The 16,462-nt window shown below is 40.9% G+C and overlaps 4 protein-coding genes across 7 annotated transcripts; 2 read left to right on the top strand and 2 right to left on the bottom strand.

Moving 5' to 3' along the window:
• Positions 1-18: 18 nt before the first annotated feature.
• LOC108142686 (transmembrane emp24 domain-containing protein B) lies at positions 19-1,553 on the bottom strand. Its single transcript, XM_017266695.1, has 6 exons — positions 1,506-1,553; positions 1,182-1,412; positions 1,039-1,116; positions 625-888; positions 389-556; positions 19-334 (listed from the first exon to the last, which is right to left on the bottom strand). Exons 2-6 carry the CDS (start codon positions 1,326-1,328, stop codon positions 278-280), a joined length of 714 nt encoding a protein of 237 aa, XP_017122184.1. The 5' UTR covers positions 1,329-1,412; positions 1,506-1,553; the 3' UTR covers positions 19-277.
• A 368-nt stretch (positions 1,554-1,921) lies between these two features.
• Positions 1,922-3,430, top strand: LOC108142607 (galactose mutarotase). Its single transcript, XM_017266581.2, has one exon. It carries the CDS (start codon positions 2,222-2,224, stop codon positions 3,314-3,316), a length of 1,095 nt encoding a protein of 364 aa, XP_017122070.1. The 5' UTR covers positions 1,922-2,221; the 3' UTR covers positions 3,317-3,430.
• A 108-nt stretch (positions 3,431-3,538) lies between these two features.
• On the top strand, positions 3,539-4,963 carry LOC108142608 (brachyurin). The gene is made up of 2 exons (XM_017266582.2): positions 3,539-3,776; positions 3,842-4,963. The coding sequence occupies exons 1-2, from the start codon at positions 3,541-3,543 to the stop codon at positions 4,407-4,409; spliced, it is 804 nt and encodes a 267-aa protein (XP_017122071.1). The 5' UTR covers positions 3,539-3,540; the 3' UTR covers positions 4,410-4,963.
• Positions 4,964-5,896: 933 nt separating this feature from the next.
• On the bottom strand, positions 5,897-16,236 carry LOC108142606 (protein SCAI). Of its 4 annotated transcripts, none has more exons than XM_017266577.2 (9): positions 15,728-16,236; positions 10,900-11,049; positions 10,654-10,836; positions 9,886-10,116; positions 9,706-9,828; positions 8,136-8,596; positions 7,458-7,712; positions 7,193-7,396; positions 5,897-6,770 (listed from the first exon to the last, which is right to left on the bottom strand). In XM_017266577.2, exons 2-9 carry the CDS (start codon positions 10,995-10,997, stop codon positions 6,526-6,528), a joined length of 1,800 nt encoding a protein of 599 aa, XP_017122066.1. In that variant the 5' UTR covers positions 10,998-11,049; positions 15,728-16,236; the 3' UTR covers positions 5,897-6,525. The 4 variants fall into 4 exon arrangements, with proteins under 4 accessions (XP_017122066.1, XP_017122069.1, XP_017122067.1 ...); XM_017266580.2 differs by having other exon boundaries at positions 8,136-8,581; XM_017266578.2 differs by having other exon boundaries at positions 9,706-9,840; positions 9,898-10,116.
• Positions 16,237-16,462: the final 226 nt, after the last annotated feature.

The raw sequence follows: 16,462 nt of genomic DNA, 5'->3' as shown, positions 1-16,462 counted from the left end.
CTCAAAAAACCATAGAAATACAAAAATCTTCAATATTTTAATTGAACAAAACACACAAATGTACACTTATCACAATAAGTTATGCCGTCTACAACTTGTATGACATAAGTAGTCGCAATTATGAAAATAGTCTGCTTAGTTGCACTTGATCAGTTTAGCCAGTGATAAAAAAGTTACAAAACGCGAATGGGATTCAGCAAGAATAATGAATGTCTTGGAAATGCAGATGGAATTTAAATAGATGGGTGCAAAGTCTTTGAGAAGTAACTTGACACGCTTAAATGCGGCTTTTGGATCCCGATTTAACTTCGAATAGTTTGCGCACAAAGAACACCTGAAAAGAGGAAATAATTAAAGAAGGAATTGGAAAACAGTAGAGTTTTCTTGCCTGTACAGAGCACGTGATCAATATGACCAGGATTTGGCTAATCGAGAAGGTTTGAATATAAGCATTGTTGTCCAACAGCAACGCATAGTCCCGCGACTCCCGATGTCTGCTGTGAGCCTGATAGCCCATCATATCGTTGATATTTCTCTCCACGGTGCCGATGGTGGCCTAAATAAATAGATCAGCATGAGTACTTTCAGCTTTTTGGGTGGGTCCCAAAACCCGTTTTCACTTACAGTGAAGTTTTGCATGTTCAGCTGCAGCTGTTCGATCTCCTTGGCGTACTTGTCCCAGGCGTCATACTTCACTACCGTGATGTAGATGTTAACCAGCTTGCCGGCGAAACGTGAGAACTGGTTGTCGATGCACACGGAATAGTAGCCGCCTGGCGAGACCTGGTCGGTGTAATCCGCAGTAGCCTGCCACTGGTAGGGCTTCACTACCTCACCAGAAGGATTGCGAACAGCAAAACCAGCCATGCCATCGCCTCCTCGCACGACCTGTTAAATGGATTAGTATCAATGGTTTGAATACATAAAAGCTGAACAATTACTTTAACAATTTATAAGCATATTTCATTTGATTTGTGTAAATACTTTTGAATGTATAATTTTGTTTCAAATCGAATTATCCCAAGAGTCTCCACTTACACTGAATGACACGTAGAAGGTGGCTCCCGCCTTCACGTACTGATGGTAGCAATCCTCCTTACCAGCATCTATGTGGACCTGAAAGACAAAACAGACTCCCGATAAATATGATCCTCTGGGGCAGTCTTAAACGCCGCACCCACCTTGTAGTCCATGGCCACCGCCGGAAGATTCTCGTACCATGGTTGTTGGGCTTCTTGTGCGTTGGTTACGTTGATTAGCAGACAACAACAAATCACGGCCAGGGGAAGTATAAGATTAATCTGATCTCTCTGCCACGTCAATTGCATTGTGGGATTTGTGTTCGTCGGATTTCTGGTGCCTGGATGGGGAAGATCTCTAAGAGAGCCTGGCTGCCGTTTCCTCTGCGCTCTCTGTCAACAAAATGGGATTTGCACCGGTTAGCTAGCTTTCTATTTGCCAAATAAACATAAAGTTTAATAAACCGAATTCAATAAACAACCGACCTGTTGCTTAGAGGTGGACTTTTTTGGTATCTGCTCTTCTAGAGCAGGGTTGCCAGACTATTGTAGGTGGCAGTACTTTTCGATAGGGGTGGAATTTCTTTACAGGAATCTACAGTTGGTTTTATTAACTGTACATTTCATTTAATTTGATACAAATTTACTCACATATTCGAATATTGCATGACACAAAAAATTTAAATGCAATAAATATTGGGAAGGAAATCAATTTTTAGATCAAAATTGTATTAAATTAAAATGTATCTATAATTTAAAACAGCGGCTTTTTATTTAAAAACATATATAATATTTGAACAGGCACCCCTTAAGAATTTTTGCTACGCCCATGTGCTCACAACAGCCGTGTTTAAACAGGTGTGGCAACTTTGTTATTTAAACTGATTAAAATAAGTTAAAGGCGATAAAAAAGTGAAGTAAACAAGTCTAATTGAGCGGTGAATTTGAGCAGTGAATTTAAGCATTACCTTAAAGATTTCCCATGGGAGATCCCTCTTATCATAGAACTCTTGGTCGCAACCTTGTTGTGATAACACCATTTACATATGCTTGTGTTTTGTTGTTTGCGGCTTTTTAGCGATAATTAATACCAATACACATACGCATCGAGTGCTGATTAACCTCTACGGTTTGGAGAGGGTCAGATAAAAACGCAGTGCAATTGGCATTCGCACTCATTTCCAGCTGCAACCCGATCCAAGATGGTCAAAGTCACGGAGGATGTGTTTGCCACCGGAGCAGTGAACCCGTTTACCAAATCGAAGGACTCCATCAAGCGGTTCACCTTGACAAATGGAAATGGAATGTCCGTCCAGTTGATCACCCGTGGAGCCACCATAACCAGCATAAAGACTCCGGATGCCAGCGGTAAAATAGATGACGTGACTCTGGGATTTGATGACCTGGCGGGCTATCAGAGTGACAGGAATCCCTACTTTGGAGCCACCATTGGTCGGGTGTGCAACCGGATCGCGAATGGCAGTTTCCAGCTCGACGGACAGGTGGTGCAGGTGTCCAAGAATCGGGACAACAAGTTCCAGCTGCATGGCGGTTTTGTGGGTTTCGATAAGGCCCACTGGGAAGTGGTGGCAGTGCGTCCGGATGGCGTAGTCCTATCCCACACCAATCCCGACGGTCACGAGGGCTATCCCGGCAAGGTCACAGCCACTGCGAGCTTTACGCTCAGCGAGGACAACTGCCTGCATGTCCAGATGAGTGCAGTGTCGGATAAACCCACGCCCGTGAATCTCACCAATCACTCGTACTTCAACCTGGCTGGCCACAAAGCCGGAGCCAATGGTCTCTACGAGCACACCATCGAGATCAATGCCTATGGGATAACCGAAACGGACCAGTCCTCCATTCCCACTGGCAAGATCACACCCGTTGACGGAACAGCCTTTGATCTCCGAGTGTCCAGCAACCTGGGAGAGCGTCTCAAGCAGTTGCAACCAGCCCGGGGCTACGATGACAACTTTTGCGTCACCTTTGACCCACCGCAGACAATGGCCAAGGTGGCAAGAGCCACCCATCCGCCCAGCGGACGATGGCTGGAGGTGGTCAGCAATCAGCCCGGGGTGCAGTTCTACACCTCAAACTTCATGCCGGACGTGGAGCGAGGTGAAGCGGCCATTCCCGGCAAGGATGGAGCTGCCTACGCCAAGCATGGAGCCTTCTGCCTGGAGACACAGAAGTTTCCCGACTCCGTGAACCACAGCAACTTTCCTTCGACCATTTTGCGTCCGGGCGAAAGCTACAATCATGAAGTAATCTACAAGTTCGGGGTTTCTCACTGAGAGTCGCGAACACCTTATCTAACCTACATACATATATACGAATAAATACCATGTATCCGACTAACCAAGCAAACCGTAAATATTATACCCAATAAACCGAAAGCACGAAGATTATGCAAAGTGGTTCGAACACGATGCGACCATAAATCGAGGGCAATCATTGTACACCACGAGCACAGTCCATATATAAGCTGCTGAATGGCTAGAGCCATAAATCAGTTAAAATGATCCTTCAGCTGGGCCTTATCGTTCAGTTCTCTCTGGGATTGGCCCAGGCAATCGGCTCCCTGCGAATTATGAATGGCACTGCTGCCAAGGCTAGACAGTTGCCCTACCAAGTGGGATTGCTGTGCTATTTTGAAGGCGCCATTGATGAACCTAATCTGTGTGGTGGTGCAATCCTAAGCGCAAAATGGATCTTAACTACAGCCCATTGCTTGCAGGATCCACATGCTAAGCTGTAAGTTTGTACAAAATATTTTATTAAACTTACATTGGCTATAACATTACTTCTTCACCTTACAGATCCAAAGTGCTAGTCCACGTTGGCAGTGTTGAAAATTTCCCTGGTGATGAAATCGTGGTCAACAGGAGCCACACCACCGTGCATAGTAAATTCGATCGCAAGACCGTGATCAACGACGTTGCTCTGATTAGACTGCCGAAGAAGCTCACTTTCAACAGGAATATACAACCCGTCAAGTTGCCTAGCGTTAAGAGAACCTATGCAGGTCGCATGGCCATAATATCTGGATGGGGTTTGACCAGCAAGCACCAGCCCAGCAGTGTCCTTCAGTACATCCGGGTGCCCATCATCGCGAACAAGGAGTGTGAGAGGCAGTGGAACAAGCAACTAAAAGGCAAGGGCAGGAAGGTCGTGCCCGCCTCCTTCATATGCATCGATTCCAGGGCGGGTCTGCCATGTCGAGGGGATTCCGGAGGTCCAATGGTCCTGGACGATGGCTCCAAAACGCTGGTGGGAATTGTGTCTCACGGTTTCGATGGCGCGTGTAGGCTGAAGGTGCCAGACATATCCACAAGAGTTTCGTCCCACCTCAAGTGGATAAAATATTACACTGGGGGTCTTACGTAATCTGGATCTGGAGAAGCATTAAAAATCGAATTTCTTTTCAAACGTGTGCTTTATTCTTATTACTTCATACAAACTTCCATACACTTTCTCGTTCTCCGTTCCATTTTCATAATATTCTTTTGTGGCTTTGCTAGATTTGTTATCGTTTCTTTATGTTTTTCTTTTCGATTTGTATGTGATTTGTGACTTTGACGGTGTTGCATGTCGTTTAAACAATTTGTTTATGATAATGTTTAGATGTTCTCGTTTGTGGGCTTTGTTTACGTGTGAGTGTGTGGTTAATGTTGCTGATTATTTGCAATTCTTTCGTTTTTTTTTACCTTACTTGTTCTCGCTATTTCGTAAATGCAGTTCTCAAAATGTACAAAAACCTAAATGGAAATGATACAATGAGTGTGAATGATATAATTTGGTTCTTTCAACGATTCTTTTAGTATTTGTCCTATATGTACAAAAAGTGTAAACGAAATTGTGAAAAAGCTATACAATTTGTTAGTTAACAAAGCGAATAAGTTGATAAGAACTCGGCTGAATAAATTAGTTTTATTTTCGTATTGTTGTAGTTTTTCATTTAATACGGCTGCTTGAAGACTTCAGAAAAATTTGTTTGTAACTAGCGTAAAATTTGTTTATCTTTCGTTTAAATATATAAAAATGCACATATTATCCGTAGTAAATAATAGATGTAAAGTAATTGTTAAATTGTTTTTATATTTTTTGTTAAGATTTTGTTTGCGGCTTGTCTTGTAAAAATGATCAAGTAATTTACTATGCGTTCAACTAGTTTTATTTTCGTATTGAAATATATATGCTTTATATATAATTTTGTAACTTTCAATATTGCGTTTATCATTTGCCTATAAATCCATAGAGTTAGTGTGACTTGTAACTATATGTTATCATAAATATTTATTATTACGGTGACCTGTTCCAATTCACAGTTTGAACCGAAAACCGAAATGGAATTTTGCGGCATTTTGGAAAAATGATTCAAGAACAGATATTCTTTCGTTAGTTAAAGTGTAAATTTTGTATGCGTTCCTTTCGTATAAAATGTTGGTTGGGCTTTTGTATTTTACTTTAACATACGCAAAATATATTTTGTATATTTTCCATGTTTCACTTAACTAGGGCATTATGTATAAGTTGTTATTTATTATTACTTTTGCTAAACTTTGCCTTCATTTTTTGGTTGTTTTCTTTTTTCCTTTGTTGAAACAGTAACTTTCAGTCATCTTGTAATCATAATAGATACATATATGCAATATTACATACGTACAATAATATTCTGGTTTCGTAATTTAAATTTGTTATGAGCGCCGCGTACAATGCATAAAAAACGCATTCCCTTTCTTATATAGTGTGTCGTGTTCGTAATTCACTTTCGATTAGGTTTCTCTCAATATCGGTTGTATAAAAGCTAAAATGTTTTCGCTGCGTATGACAAAGTTACCTATTTTACCGATCAGGCGTTCCTAGACCCGATACAAAAAATCCCCTCTCACAATTTTCGTAAAAACTTTCCGCTATCGCTCAAACTAAATTTGATTAGATCTTCGGCTTCGTTTTTCTTAAATTTTTTGTTTCATCTCCTTTTGGCAGTTATCGTTTGTTAGGTTCTTTTGACATGTTTGTGGTTGCTGTACTAGTTGCTGCAGCAATATCGGCTGAATATCATTGATTTCACGTATGTATATCTTCGTTATCATTAATTATGTATATGCTAAGCAACTAACATTGGACCATTTCCATTGCGCGACGCACTATATAAGAAAACTAGCTACTTGATTAATTTACCTTTATCCATATATATATATGCATATATTATATATATATATTATACTCGTATTTATATATTTATATCCGTATTATAACGCATTTACGTTGCGTTGCCTTATTATAATGAATTACGCCGGCAGCCGGGGCACTGCCAAGGAAAGGAAACCCATGGACACCGACACCCACGCCCCCGATCTCAGGCCCAGTTCCAGCCCAGCGGAAAAGTATTGTACAGCGAAAGCATCCATCCGGAAAACTGCCTCTCGATCAGCTGGCAAAGCTGCTGTCGCATGCCGACCGCCACGGCCACGACTAGGACTACGGCCACGAAAAGTCATCAGTCGCACTCCGGTCCCTCCGAGAAGTGACCCCGCACATCCAGGGCCGAAGCCAGCTGAAAGATGATGTGCGACAGCGAGGGGTGCTCCAGCAGTTCGTTCGCCGGCAGTTGGGGCTCGCATCGCGGTCGCATGTGCCGCCCCCGGAATCCTCGGTGCAGTCGGAGCACCACATCACAGAAGACGAAGCGCAGGATCAGGGTGCGCAGGAAGTCGTCGCCGAAGAACTGCACATAGGAGGAGTCTGAAAACAGAAATGAATTACATTGCATTTCTTCTTTTTTAATTGTATTTAGTTTAAACTAAACACATTAATTGTTATAGTTTTATCTCATTTATAAAATAAATAACTACAATTTAATACCATTGACAATTTATCGTTTCGAGCTTTTAAGACTAGATAATTGTTGTTATTTAGCAACCATAAAAGTTGATAATTGGATATGTATGTATATGCCATATGTCAAATGTCTGTTTTGGGATTAAATGGTAAAATAGACAAATGGTAAAATAGACATAGCTTCGTAGTTTTTAAATTTCAGTTGCTTCTAACTTTAAAAAAAAACCCATTTTTAATACTATTAAAATTTTCAAATATTTTTCAAATTGGAAAGTGTATTTATCTTGAGAATTCTGCGTGTGTTTCAACCAGAAAGGCTTGCTCACCTATAAATCCTATGCCCTGTTCGATCTCATCGATGCGACACCGTGTGACCAGGCGAGAGGCTTCCGTGATGAAGCGATCCACGTAGGTCTGGCAGCGTTCCCAATGGTGGATGGGCACGTCTCCAACGTTGCAGATGTAGCAGAGGGCGGTGAGCGGGGAGTGCAGGAACAATGTAAACAGCGAGCCATGGTGTTGGACATCAGCTACAATCGAATTGCAATAGTTAGAAGGGACTAACCCAGTAGTAAGTATAGAAGTTCTTACCCTGAAATGCGGGCGGCACATCCTGCGGCGACATGAGCACCACTAGCGGCTGGCCAAAGTAGCGCGGTATGTGCTGAAAGACAAACGAGTTGTCCGAGTCGATCACGACGAACATGGGTCGACGGGTGAACGGATATAGATCACCCGGATATAGGCAGTGGTTTTCCTTATACGACTTGCCCCGGCACGACAGTCCTCCTCCGTCCACGCTGTCCCGCTTAACACTGGTGCCCAGGCCGCCCAACTCGTAACCAACTGGGAAAAATAAATGTCACGGATCAGATAAAGGTTAAAATAAATATTAAGAGGATATTTATATTAATATATATTAATCCACATTTTTTCTCTTTAATAAATTATAAATAAAATATAAATATAAATATAAAAAAAGAGATGCACCAAGAATTCAAGACTTCGGCGTTGCAATATATAGTACAAGGCCATATATGTCAGTCAAAAAATGTAGTTCAGCAAAATAAATAATATTAAATCTAATTACTGGGACAAATCTGATCCACTAAAATGTTTAATATAATGTTGGCTTTTTAGCCATTTGAAACTAAGTTTCTTAACAGAAAAGATGAAAAATATGCCTATATGTTAAACAACTTTCAATATTAACCCTATTATAATTAATAATATCGAGCAACCAACCCTATCTATTGGCTTTGTACTCACAATCCTCGGGATGTTTGGTGGTTGAGAAGCAGCCATCGGCGGACATGTAGAGGAGCAGGGCACCGCCCAGCGGCAGTTCCTTGGTGCCGCTGGCGAGGAACACCAGCAGCTGGCTAATCGAAGGTTTGTACAGTAGATACTTGTGGGGATTGTCTCGAAAGGCCCGGCCGTTCTCCATGTAGCCCTTGGAGCCGGGCACACCGTACGGCGGTATCCGGCTGGCCGCCGGACTCGCGTCGTGCCCGTGGAGGCCGTGGGCCATGCTCAGCGGATTCGTGGTCGATTCCGTGGGCTCGCGCTCCAGGGTCTGCAGCATCCGGAACATGTCCATGGTCAGTTCCGAGAACTTGGCCTGCTCGCAGGCGGAGCCCACGATCAGGATCTCCTGCAGGCTGAGCGTCATGTGCGGCGATCGCTCGCAGGGCGGCGTCGTCAGCGGCGACAACCTAGAACCGGAACCACTGGACACATCAGTCGGGGTAGTCGCACTCGTCCTCAGGCGGATGGCGGGGCCCGTGCTTTCACAGAAGAATTGAGAATGCGGCGCACTAATGAGGTGACAAGGGTACGGGGGTGGGAGTCTGTTTCGGGGGATCAGGGACCAAATGATAATGAAACGATAATATCTTGTGGAGTGTGTGTGCAGTCGGGCAATGAAACTTGAATCCCCCACTTAATCAATAACTATAAGAGGTGTCAAAGAAATCACAACGGTTTGAAATCACATTAGGTGTCCAAATGTATGCAAGAAAAAAATGTAAGTAGTCTTTCAAAGGAAATCGACAGACTTTCATATTTGTTGCATACTTTTAAGCACTTTTTTAAATTATAATAATACCTTATGTATACCTTCAAAACATATTGATTTTTCTGGCACCCCAACAGTAATCATTTCTGGTTAAAATTGATAAATGAACTTTAAATTTTATGTTCAGCTTAAATTGCTTAAGTTAATATAATTCATAGAATCAAGATTAAAAAATTTTTATCTTTTGAAACGGTAATTATTTTAAATCATGGTACACTTCGAAACAGCTAAGCAATCCCCTTGTGTGACGTTGAATTTTTGTGTATTTTTACAAATATTTTCTAATGTTAAAGATATTTAAAAAGTATACAAATAATTTGAATCATTTCAATTTAATCTCAAATGACAACAGAGAAAAGTTTAAATACAATAAAGGTTTAAGAAAGTTACAACATTATTTAACAAGTTTTTCATTATTAACAAACTCAGCAATTTCATGGCCCAACCTGAATTGTGATTGGTTTGGCGGGTGTTTGGGGACAGAGATCATGGTTAAAGTGCGTGACAAAATGACAACGGTGAGTGTTCTTTGGTGTTTCAAGTCTTCTGTGATAAGCACAACAAATGAACATAATCAACGGCAACGGAACTCAAGCAAAACTCGTATACCTACGCAAACAGAACAGGGCATATAGACATATGCGGACAGATAGAGGCTATGGCTATACACCTGGCCACCCACAAGCTGTCCAAACTCCTCCTCCGCCGACGAAAGCACGGGCAATAACGCGTGTACGGACAGAGGCTGTGACAACGACTCACCTGTGCGACAGGATGATGGGATTGGAGTCGGCGTGCAGGACGGCCACCGCCGCCTCCGCCTTGATGAAGCCCTTGATCTCCTCCAGCACCAGCGACCACTCCAGATGATCCTCCGGCTCGTAGCTGCGGGGAAATCTGGGGATTAATACGGAGTCAAAAAGTGGGCCACTATGTAATTACGTGTTGGTGTACTCCTGTATTTGTTTTTCCAGCTCCGTGACCAGTTCGCGCACCAGCTTCATCTTCTTGAGCAGCAGGCAAACGACAATGAAGCGGGCGTAATACCGCAGCTTTTTCACCATCAGATCCGGCCGATCCTCCTTGGCCGCTCGCGAGTAGTAGGCCCGGCCCCTAATGGCCGCATAGAACTGATACGCCTCATTCAGGTAGTTGGTTTCGCTGGTTCTTAAGCTGCAAAGAAAGGTTTGCCAGTTACTAACCATATTAGCAAAATTGCACATTATAAATGTAAATCTATTTCACTTAGTTTCTCTTTTTTTAGAATGGGCAGCTAAAAAATAGATAGTTAAACAGGACAACAAAATGAGACATCGTAAAAGGTTTAGTAATTTAGGTAGTGACATTATTCTTTTTAATATAAATATAAAACCTCAAAATCATAAAAAATATTATAGCGTTCGAAACTTTAAACCAAAATATAATAAACATAGATTTCTTTCAAAATGTTTTTTATTTTACTTATTGAAATTTGAAGTATCAAAAATAATTAATAAATTTCCTAGTTCTTAAAATTTGTTTATTTTTAAAAAATATTTTTTCTAAGCTCAGCTTATGGTTTTACCTCTCAACTTTATATTTAAAGAAGTTTAGAGGGTTTTCAAATAATAGCGTTAAAAGGTAAAATCGTATCATTTGTTTTAACTTAACGGAAACTTCAAAGTTCTATCTCAAGGTATTTTCTATAAATTTTTATTCTCCCAAACTTACTAATAGTGATAATAGAGCTGGCCAATTTTGCTTGCTATCTCGCCGATCTGCCAGCGTTTCAGGCCGTACTTTGAGTCCAGTACCAAGCGGTGTTGCTGCTGGAACTTCCACAACTTTGTGTAGACATCGAAGGTTCGGCCGAAGTAGGCTTGCCACTGCCGATGGCCGTACTGGGGCAGATCCCTGTGAAGGATGTAAATTGTAAGTTAAATGTGAACTCAAAATAGAGTACTTGAACACACTCACCTGAGCCCGTTGAAGAGCTGCTTGGACTTCTCTAGCAGGTGACAGAACTCCAATACTAGCTTTCGATCCTGTTCTTCCGTGGATTCCATTTTCACCATGCCGTTCTTCTCAACCGCCACCGCAATGTGTTATGTCTGCGAATCGGTTCTGCTGCAATGCAAATTATTCAATTGATTAATCTAAAGAACTCTTAACATTTGGAATGAACAGAGTTATCCGCCAACTTTACTATTTTGCTGTAAATAAACAAACTGAATCATGCAATTTTTTGCGATAGGTATCTACCCATTCATCTATCCCTTTAGCCATCTATCCATCTATCTATCTATCTATCGGTGCACGTATCTATACCAAATGAAGGGGCGGGGCTGACTGCCCACTTGAGATTCATTCAGCCGCTCGTTGAGCCATTGTTGATGTGGATAATGTGCATAATGACGACGATGATGTCAATGGGCCTGCTGCTGTTGCCGAGGCTTTGCTTACAATAAAACGAAATGCCTATGCGGCTTTTTTGCTCCACGAATACGCGTATTAAATTTTTAATTTTTGTGTTCCCCAATCAAATGGAAATTGAGCTGCTGTTTGCTCTTTGGCTTTGTCTTCTAAGCTGGAATGGTAACGACTTAAAGTCATAACTGCGGCATTCTCGATTTCGAGTCTGAGTCCAATTCCAATACGAATTCAATTAAAATTTCAATTTGGTAAAAACAATTATGTAGCCTTTTAAGTGCACACGAACAGATGGATGAGTTGGCCCGGATCGCAGATGAATTGGGATGGGACAATCGTTATACTGGCTATGCATCAAAAGCTCAATTAATAACGCCCGACCAGGCGACCGGGCGAAATTGTTTGCACAGGAAAAAAAAGAGCACAGACAAGCGGAGGAAAAACCCGGAAAATGTCGAGCAGGGCAGAGCGGAAAACAGAGTAAATGCACAAAAGGGTCGGCAGTGCAAATGGCGCCGCAGCGGCCACCACATTGATTTGGCTTTGGATAAACTAGGTCGCCCTACAGAGCACAAAAACTTTCAATATGAGCTCATCAGACAGCATCCCAATACACAGAGAGAAATTTTCGTGGATGAATGTCCGCATCTTTAATTTAGAATTAAAAAACTGAAAAACCACACTTTAAACTTAATTTATACATTGTATATAATGGCCGTGCTTATCACCTTAAAGTTTAACGATAATGGAAAATAAATACAATTTTTAACCATATCATCATTATTTTCTTTCTGTGCAGCTAGAATGGGAAACTGGAGATGTAAGCCGGTGGCTTGGAGATGGTGTAAATATAGTCTCCTCTTTTTTTTTGGGGGGACAACTGGGAAACTGCGTCAAATATGCGTCACCTCGACGAGAGTCCAACCAACAAGTCAATATAGGGCACACTCTGCGAACAGGACACATTTATGGCGCCCTAATCAAATTAAGCTTCCATTTAGCGCGTTAAAATTACATAATATGAAAATTACGCATACGCAGCGTTAACAAACAAGCAGCGAGTGGAGTAGCAAAACAAAGCTGACTAACCAGCCCGCCCACCCACTCACTCACTGAATGACAGACTGGCTGCTGCTTCTGCTCCTGCTCCTTCTTCTGCTGGTGACTTCATCATCGCCATCATCCTGGGCAGAAGTTAACCAACATCATCAGCATGTCAACATGTGGAATCCGGAAATGAAGAAACACAAATACTAAGCAGAGTCGTTGCCACTGCGATGTTGCTCATTAACACCCTTCCCGCCGCCAGAGAACTCCTGCCTGTCCTGCCCCGCCCCCTCATCCTCATTTTCACCATTTTCCCCGCCCCAACTTAGGCGCACACTCGCAATTGGTGCAGGGCTACGTCAGAATGTCGTCGTGGCACCAGCAAATGCGTCAAAAAAAAAACTGAGTAAAATACATAATTATTGTAAGTCACTTTATTTTCACAGCTAACCAACAAACAAAAATATAATTACCCAAATTGTTTCTAAATAATTTGCAAGTATCTAAAAACTTACAATTGAACTAGTGTGGTTCTAATACATGAAAGGTATTTGTTTTTATGGTATTTCCGTAGTTTAACGTTTGTGTTTGCAGTCAAGTTCAATTATTAACATTTAAGTTGAATAAGTAATATAATTATTAAGGACTATTTCTATTTTTCTGAAAGGTTTTTAAAGTCCTGGCAGTGATATAGTATTGTAATATTTTAATTTAATAGAGGTTTATTCAAGGTATTTGTAAAGAAGAAAATACTTTTATCTAAAATAATTTAAAAAACTATAAGACAATTTAAAAAAACTTATAAATTAAAAGAAAAATAACATTTTTGTCGCCTTGCCGGAGCCAGTCAGTAGTTAACGTGGCAAAGTTTTTTTTCTTTTTTTGAGCTGTTGCTTGTGTTTTTGTAGTTGTCGTACTTGTTGTTGCGTGTGCGTTGTTGCCTGTGTGACAATGTGTACAACAGCAGCAACAACAACAACAACTACCAGAGTGAGTACAACTGTTGGGGAAAATCCCAATCCCAGTCAAACAAAGCGTGCAAAAAAAGAAGCAGAAGCGAAGTATGCAACGCACTTTGGCGCCCATCGTCAGGGGGCGGTTTTTTGGGTGGTAAAAGGGGAGAAATGGGCGGAGTGGGCTGAGTGGGAGGGGCAGGGAGCGGGCAGCGCGCTGTTGACTGACTGCCAGTGCGTGCATGTGTGGGTGAGCGTGCTTTTCAATGCCCGCCAGCACTCCTGCAACAGCAACAACACCAAATGCAACACCAACACCAACAGCAGCAACACTGCACACAAAAAAAGTACCAAAATTCTTAGAGACTGACTAAATTAAATTAAATTTCTTAAAAACATTATAACACCAGGCTAATAAAAACAGATTTATCAATTATAAATATATCAAATTCATCTAGTTGGTTTTGAAAAAATATCTTATTTTGCCAAAGCCAAAATAATATTTTTAACGTATTTTTTATATATTTTCAACCTAGTTAAATAAAATTTATAAGAAGAGAATTATAAAGTATTTTTCAGATTGATAAATATTAAAATAGAAAAAGTTTTTTGATGAAATATTATAATAATAATTGTGTCATTTGGGAATTTCTCTTTTTTTACACTGTTCGAAAGGAAAATCTGATAATTAATTTGTAATTTCTCAAGCTTTTTTAGTGTGTTTATCCTAGAAGCTCAGCTTGTTGTCCGATCCTTTTATAATCATATCAACTATTCACACTTTTTAATGTGATTATTATTTGTAAAATGCTCAAAGTTTGTTCCCTGTGCAGCAACTATTCACTGCTGCTCCGCGCTCTTTGCTATTTGACAAAGCTGCACATTTTTTTCCGTTTCGTTCCTTTTCTTTCTGCAAGTGGGAGTGTGTGAGTAAACAAGGAGGCGCTCCTGGGCGGGTGTGTAATCCTTCAAAGGCATTGTAGGCTAGGCTACACATTTAATGGCATTTTGACGCTGCCGACGCTGATAATGATGTTGTAAATATGTTGCAACGTCCGCATCCGCAGCAAACTTCAAGTTGTCTGTCCCACCAAAAGGCACATCATCCCCGTCCCTCCTCCTGCTCCTCCAGCCAGTCATTACGACTTATGAATTTCGGTTTAACAATTGAGCAGCTCAAAGTGCGACGGGGGGTGTCTGCAAAACTTTGGCATAGTTCAGCATTCATAATTAATGGCAGAGCAGCTGAAAAAAAAATCCAGAAATCTCGTACATATAAAAACCAACTACTTGAGTGGGCCAGGCCAACTTTGCCCTAATGATACGGACGCACCGACAGACAGTCAGACGGTCCAACGGTCCGAAAGTTACAATTCTCATATCGCGCGGCAGACATCACAAGCTGCACAAAAACTTTGCCAGGACCAAAAACCGGATGCGAGTGACCAGCGGAGAACTTTTCCCTTGGCCCCGGGACACTTTTTGTGAACTGTTCGACTGTCGCTCGGGGGCAATTTACATTTCACATTTAATTGGCAATTTCTATTTATCGAAATTGATCTCGCCCCGAAGTGGGCAAGGGATGTTTGTATTTTAGCTGCCAACCGGCTACAAATTGAAACCGTGTATATATCATATTGGAGTAGAAAAATTAAATTTGACTAAGGCTTAGCATAGAACACTTTTGATTGTAAATTTTACAGGTGCATATTTTATTCTTGTTTACTGATAGCGTCAAAAGAAATCAAATGAACCTCAAATTTTAAAAGCAAAATTTCATTTTACATTATTATAAATTTTAAATATAACTTTTTAACATTAAATAAAATTATTAAAGAATTTACGGATTAAATATAACGCGAAAACTTTTTTTGAAAATTTTTCTAAGAAACATTAAACTTAAAAAAAAAAACTTAAAAAATTAGAAAAACTAAAGAAAAATATTTGTTGTAAATATATTTATATATATTTTTGCTTTCAATTTAAGACATATTTAACCAACTATTTATGAATTATATTATTTATTTTATTATTAAAACATATTTTTATTTCTTAATTCCATTCTTGGCAAAGGTTTTAATTAGTAAGACTGTAATATTTTATATTAAGTGTCGAAGGAGACAGTATTGAAATTTTGCAACGGCCTAACATAGTAATACAAGAATTTGCTTGTCAAAGCCAATTCATTTATTTCTGAAAAATTAAAATTACTAAAACTATAGAAAACACTTGATAGGATTCTCCCATCCCCCTATTATATTTATGAAGTAAAAGTTGCTTTGTCTTGCCAACACCCCAGAAACTTTTAAGCCTCCAGAAGCCATCGAAAATCGTTTATTTTAGTTAAAGTGTGTACGTTGCTAAATAAATCTCACCTTTTCATTGTTGTATCTGCTGCTGCCACCAACAACAACAAAAACAGGAGCGGTCACCGCAATCTTGAACTCCACGGACAGGACATTCAAATTGTTGGCTCTGCCGACGCTGACGCCGCCGTCTTAGCTTTGTTGCTGGCGCCCTGCTCTTGACATATGTTTGCCGGATCTGGCCAAGATCGACTGCTATATCTCAATGCTCAAGCACTTGGACACTTTTCACTCACTGGAAAGGCTTGTGCACTATTTTTTTTTGCCGGTTCGCAAGTTGCCCTCACTGGGGATTTCACTGGGGATGTCGGGGCGATTCGAAAACCGTTCTCAATCTTTAACCGATTTTTGGGCTATATTCCCGGATCCGGAGCATAACGTACTGGGGGGATAAAGCGGGGAGAGCGATTGTGAGTGGAGAACTCTGCGACCGTCGCGTTTGGCTGCACAGTATTGAATTTTTTCGCATTTACATTTTTAACGAGGAGGGTTGGGGGTTGGTATTGATTTTTTTGCCACTTTGACAGCTGCCTGGTCCCGACGATGGCCGACAGAGGGCGCCGCTGACAGTTGCCAAATTTGCGGGGGTTGAACAGCTGACCGGCGAATAGCATTTACAACTGGAGAATTCCAGGGTAAGAACTCTCCAAGGGTTGAAAAATTCACAATACAAACGATAGGCGGCGACACTCTAGGCTTAAACAGCTGATTTGGTTTGTTTTGGGGTGTTCCAGAAGTCTTTAT

This window comes from Drosophila elegans, unplaced genomic scaffold (assembly GCF_018152505.1).
Source record: "Drosophila elegans isolate 14027-0461.03 unplaced genomic scaffold, ASM1815250v1 contig_208, whole genome shotgun sequence".
In the NCBI taxonomy this organism is placed as follows: Eukaryota; Metazoa; Arthropoda; class Insecta; order Diptera; family Drosophilidae; genus Drosophila; species Drosophila elegans.
This window is presented reverse-complemented; position numbering and strand designations above follow the sequence as displayed.

What these genes read in the sequence shown, in the direction of transcription:
- LOC108142607 (XM_017266581.2), top strand. Translation starts at nt 2,222, where the DNA reads ATGGTCAAAGTCACGGAGGATGTGTTTGCCACCGGAGCAGTGAACCCG.
- LOC108142686 (XM_017266695.1), bottom strand. Translation starts at nt 1,328, where the DNA reads ATGCAATTGACGTGGCAGAGAGATCAGATTAATCTTATACTTCCCCTG. An exon ending in CGGTGGCCATGGACTACAAG is followed by an intron (nt 1,117 to 1,181) that starts GTGGGTGCGGCG and finishes TTTGTCTTTCAG; the next exon opens with GTCCACATAGATGCTGGTAA. An exon ending in TGATCACGTGCTCTGTACAG is followed by an intron (nt 335 to 388) that starts GCAAGAAAACTC and finishes TCCTCTTTTCAG; the next exon opens with GTGTTCTTTGTGCGCAAACT.
- LOC108142608 (XM_017266582.2), top strand. Translation starts at nt 3,541, where the DNA reads ATGATCCTTCAGCTGGGCCTTATCGTTCAGTTCTCTCTGGGATTGGCC. An exon ending in CAGGATCCACATGCTAAGCT is followed by an intron (nt 3,777 to 3,841) that starts GTAAGTTTGTAC and finishes TTCACCTTACAG; the next exon opens with ATCCAAAGTGCTAGTCCACG.
- LOC108142606 (XM_017266577.2), bottom strand. Translation starts at nt 10,997, where the DNA reads ATGGTGAAAATGGAATCCACGGAAGAACAGGATCGAAAGCTAGTATTG. An exon ending in ATACAGGAGTACACCAACAC is followed by an intron (nt 9,829 to 9,885) that starts GTAATTACATAG and finishes ATTTCCCCGCAG; the next exon opens with CTACGAGCCGGAGGATCATC. An exon ending in CCCATCATCCTGTCGCACAG is followed by an intron (nt 8,597 to 9,705) that starts GTGAGTCGTTGT and finishes TGATGTGTCCAG; the next exon opens with TGGTTCCGGTTCTAGGTTGT.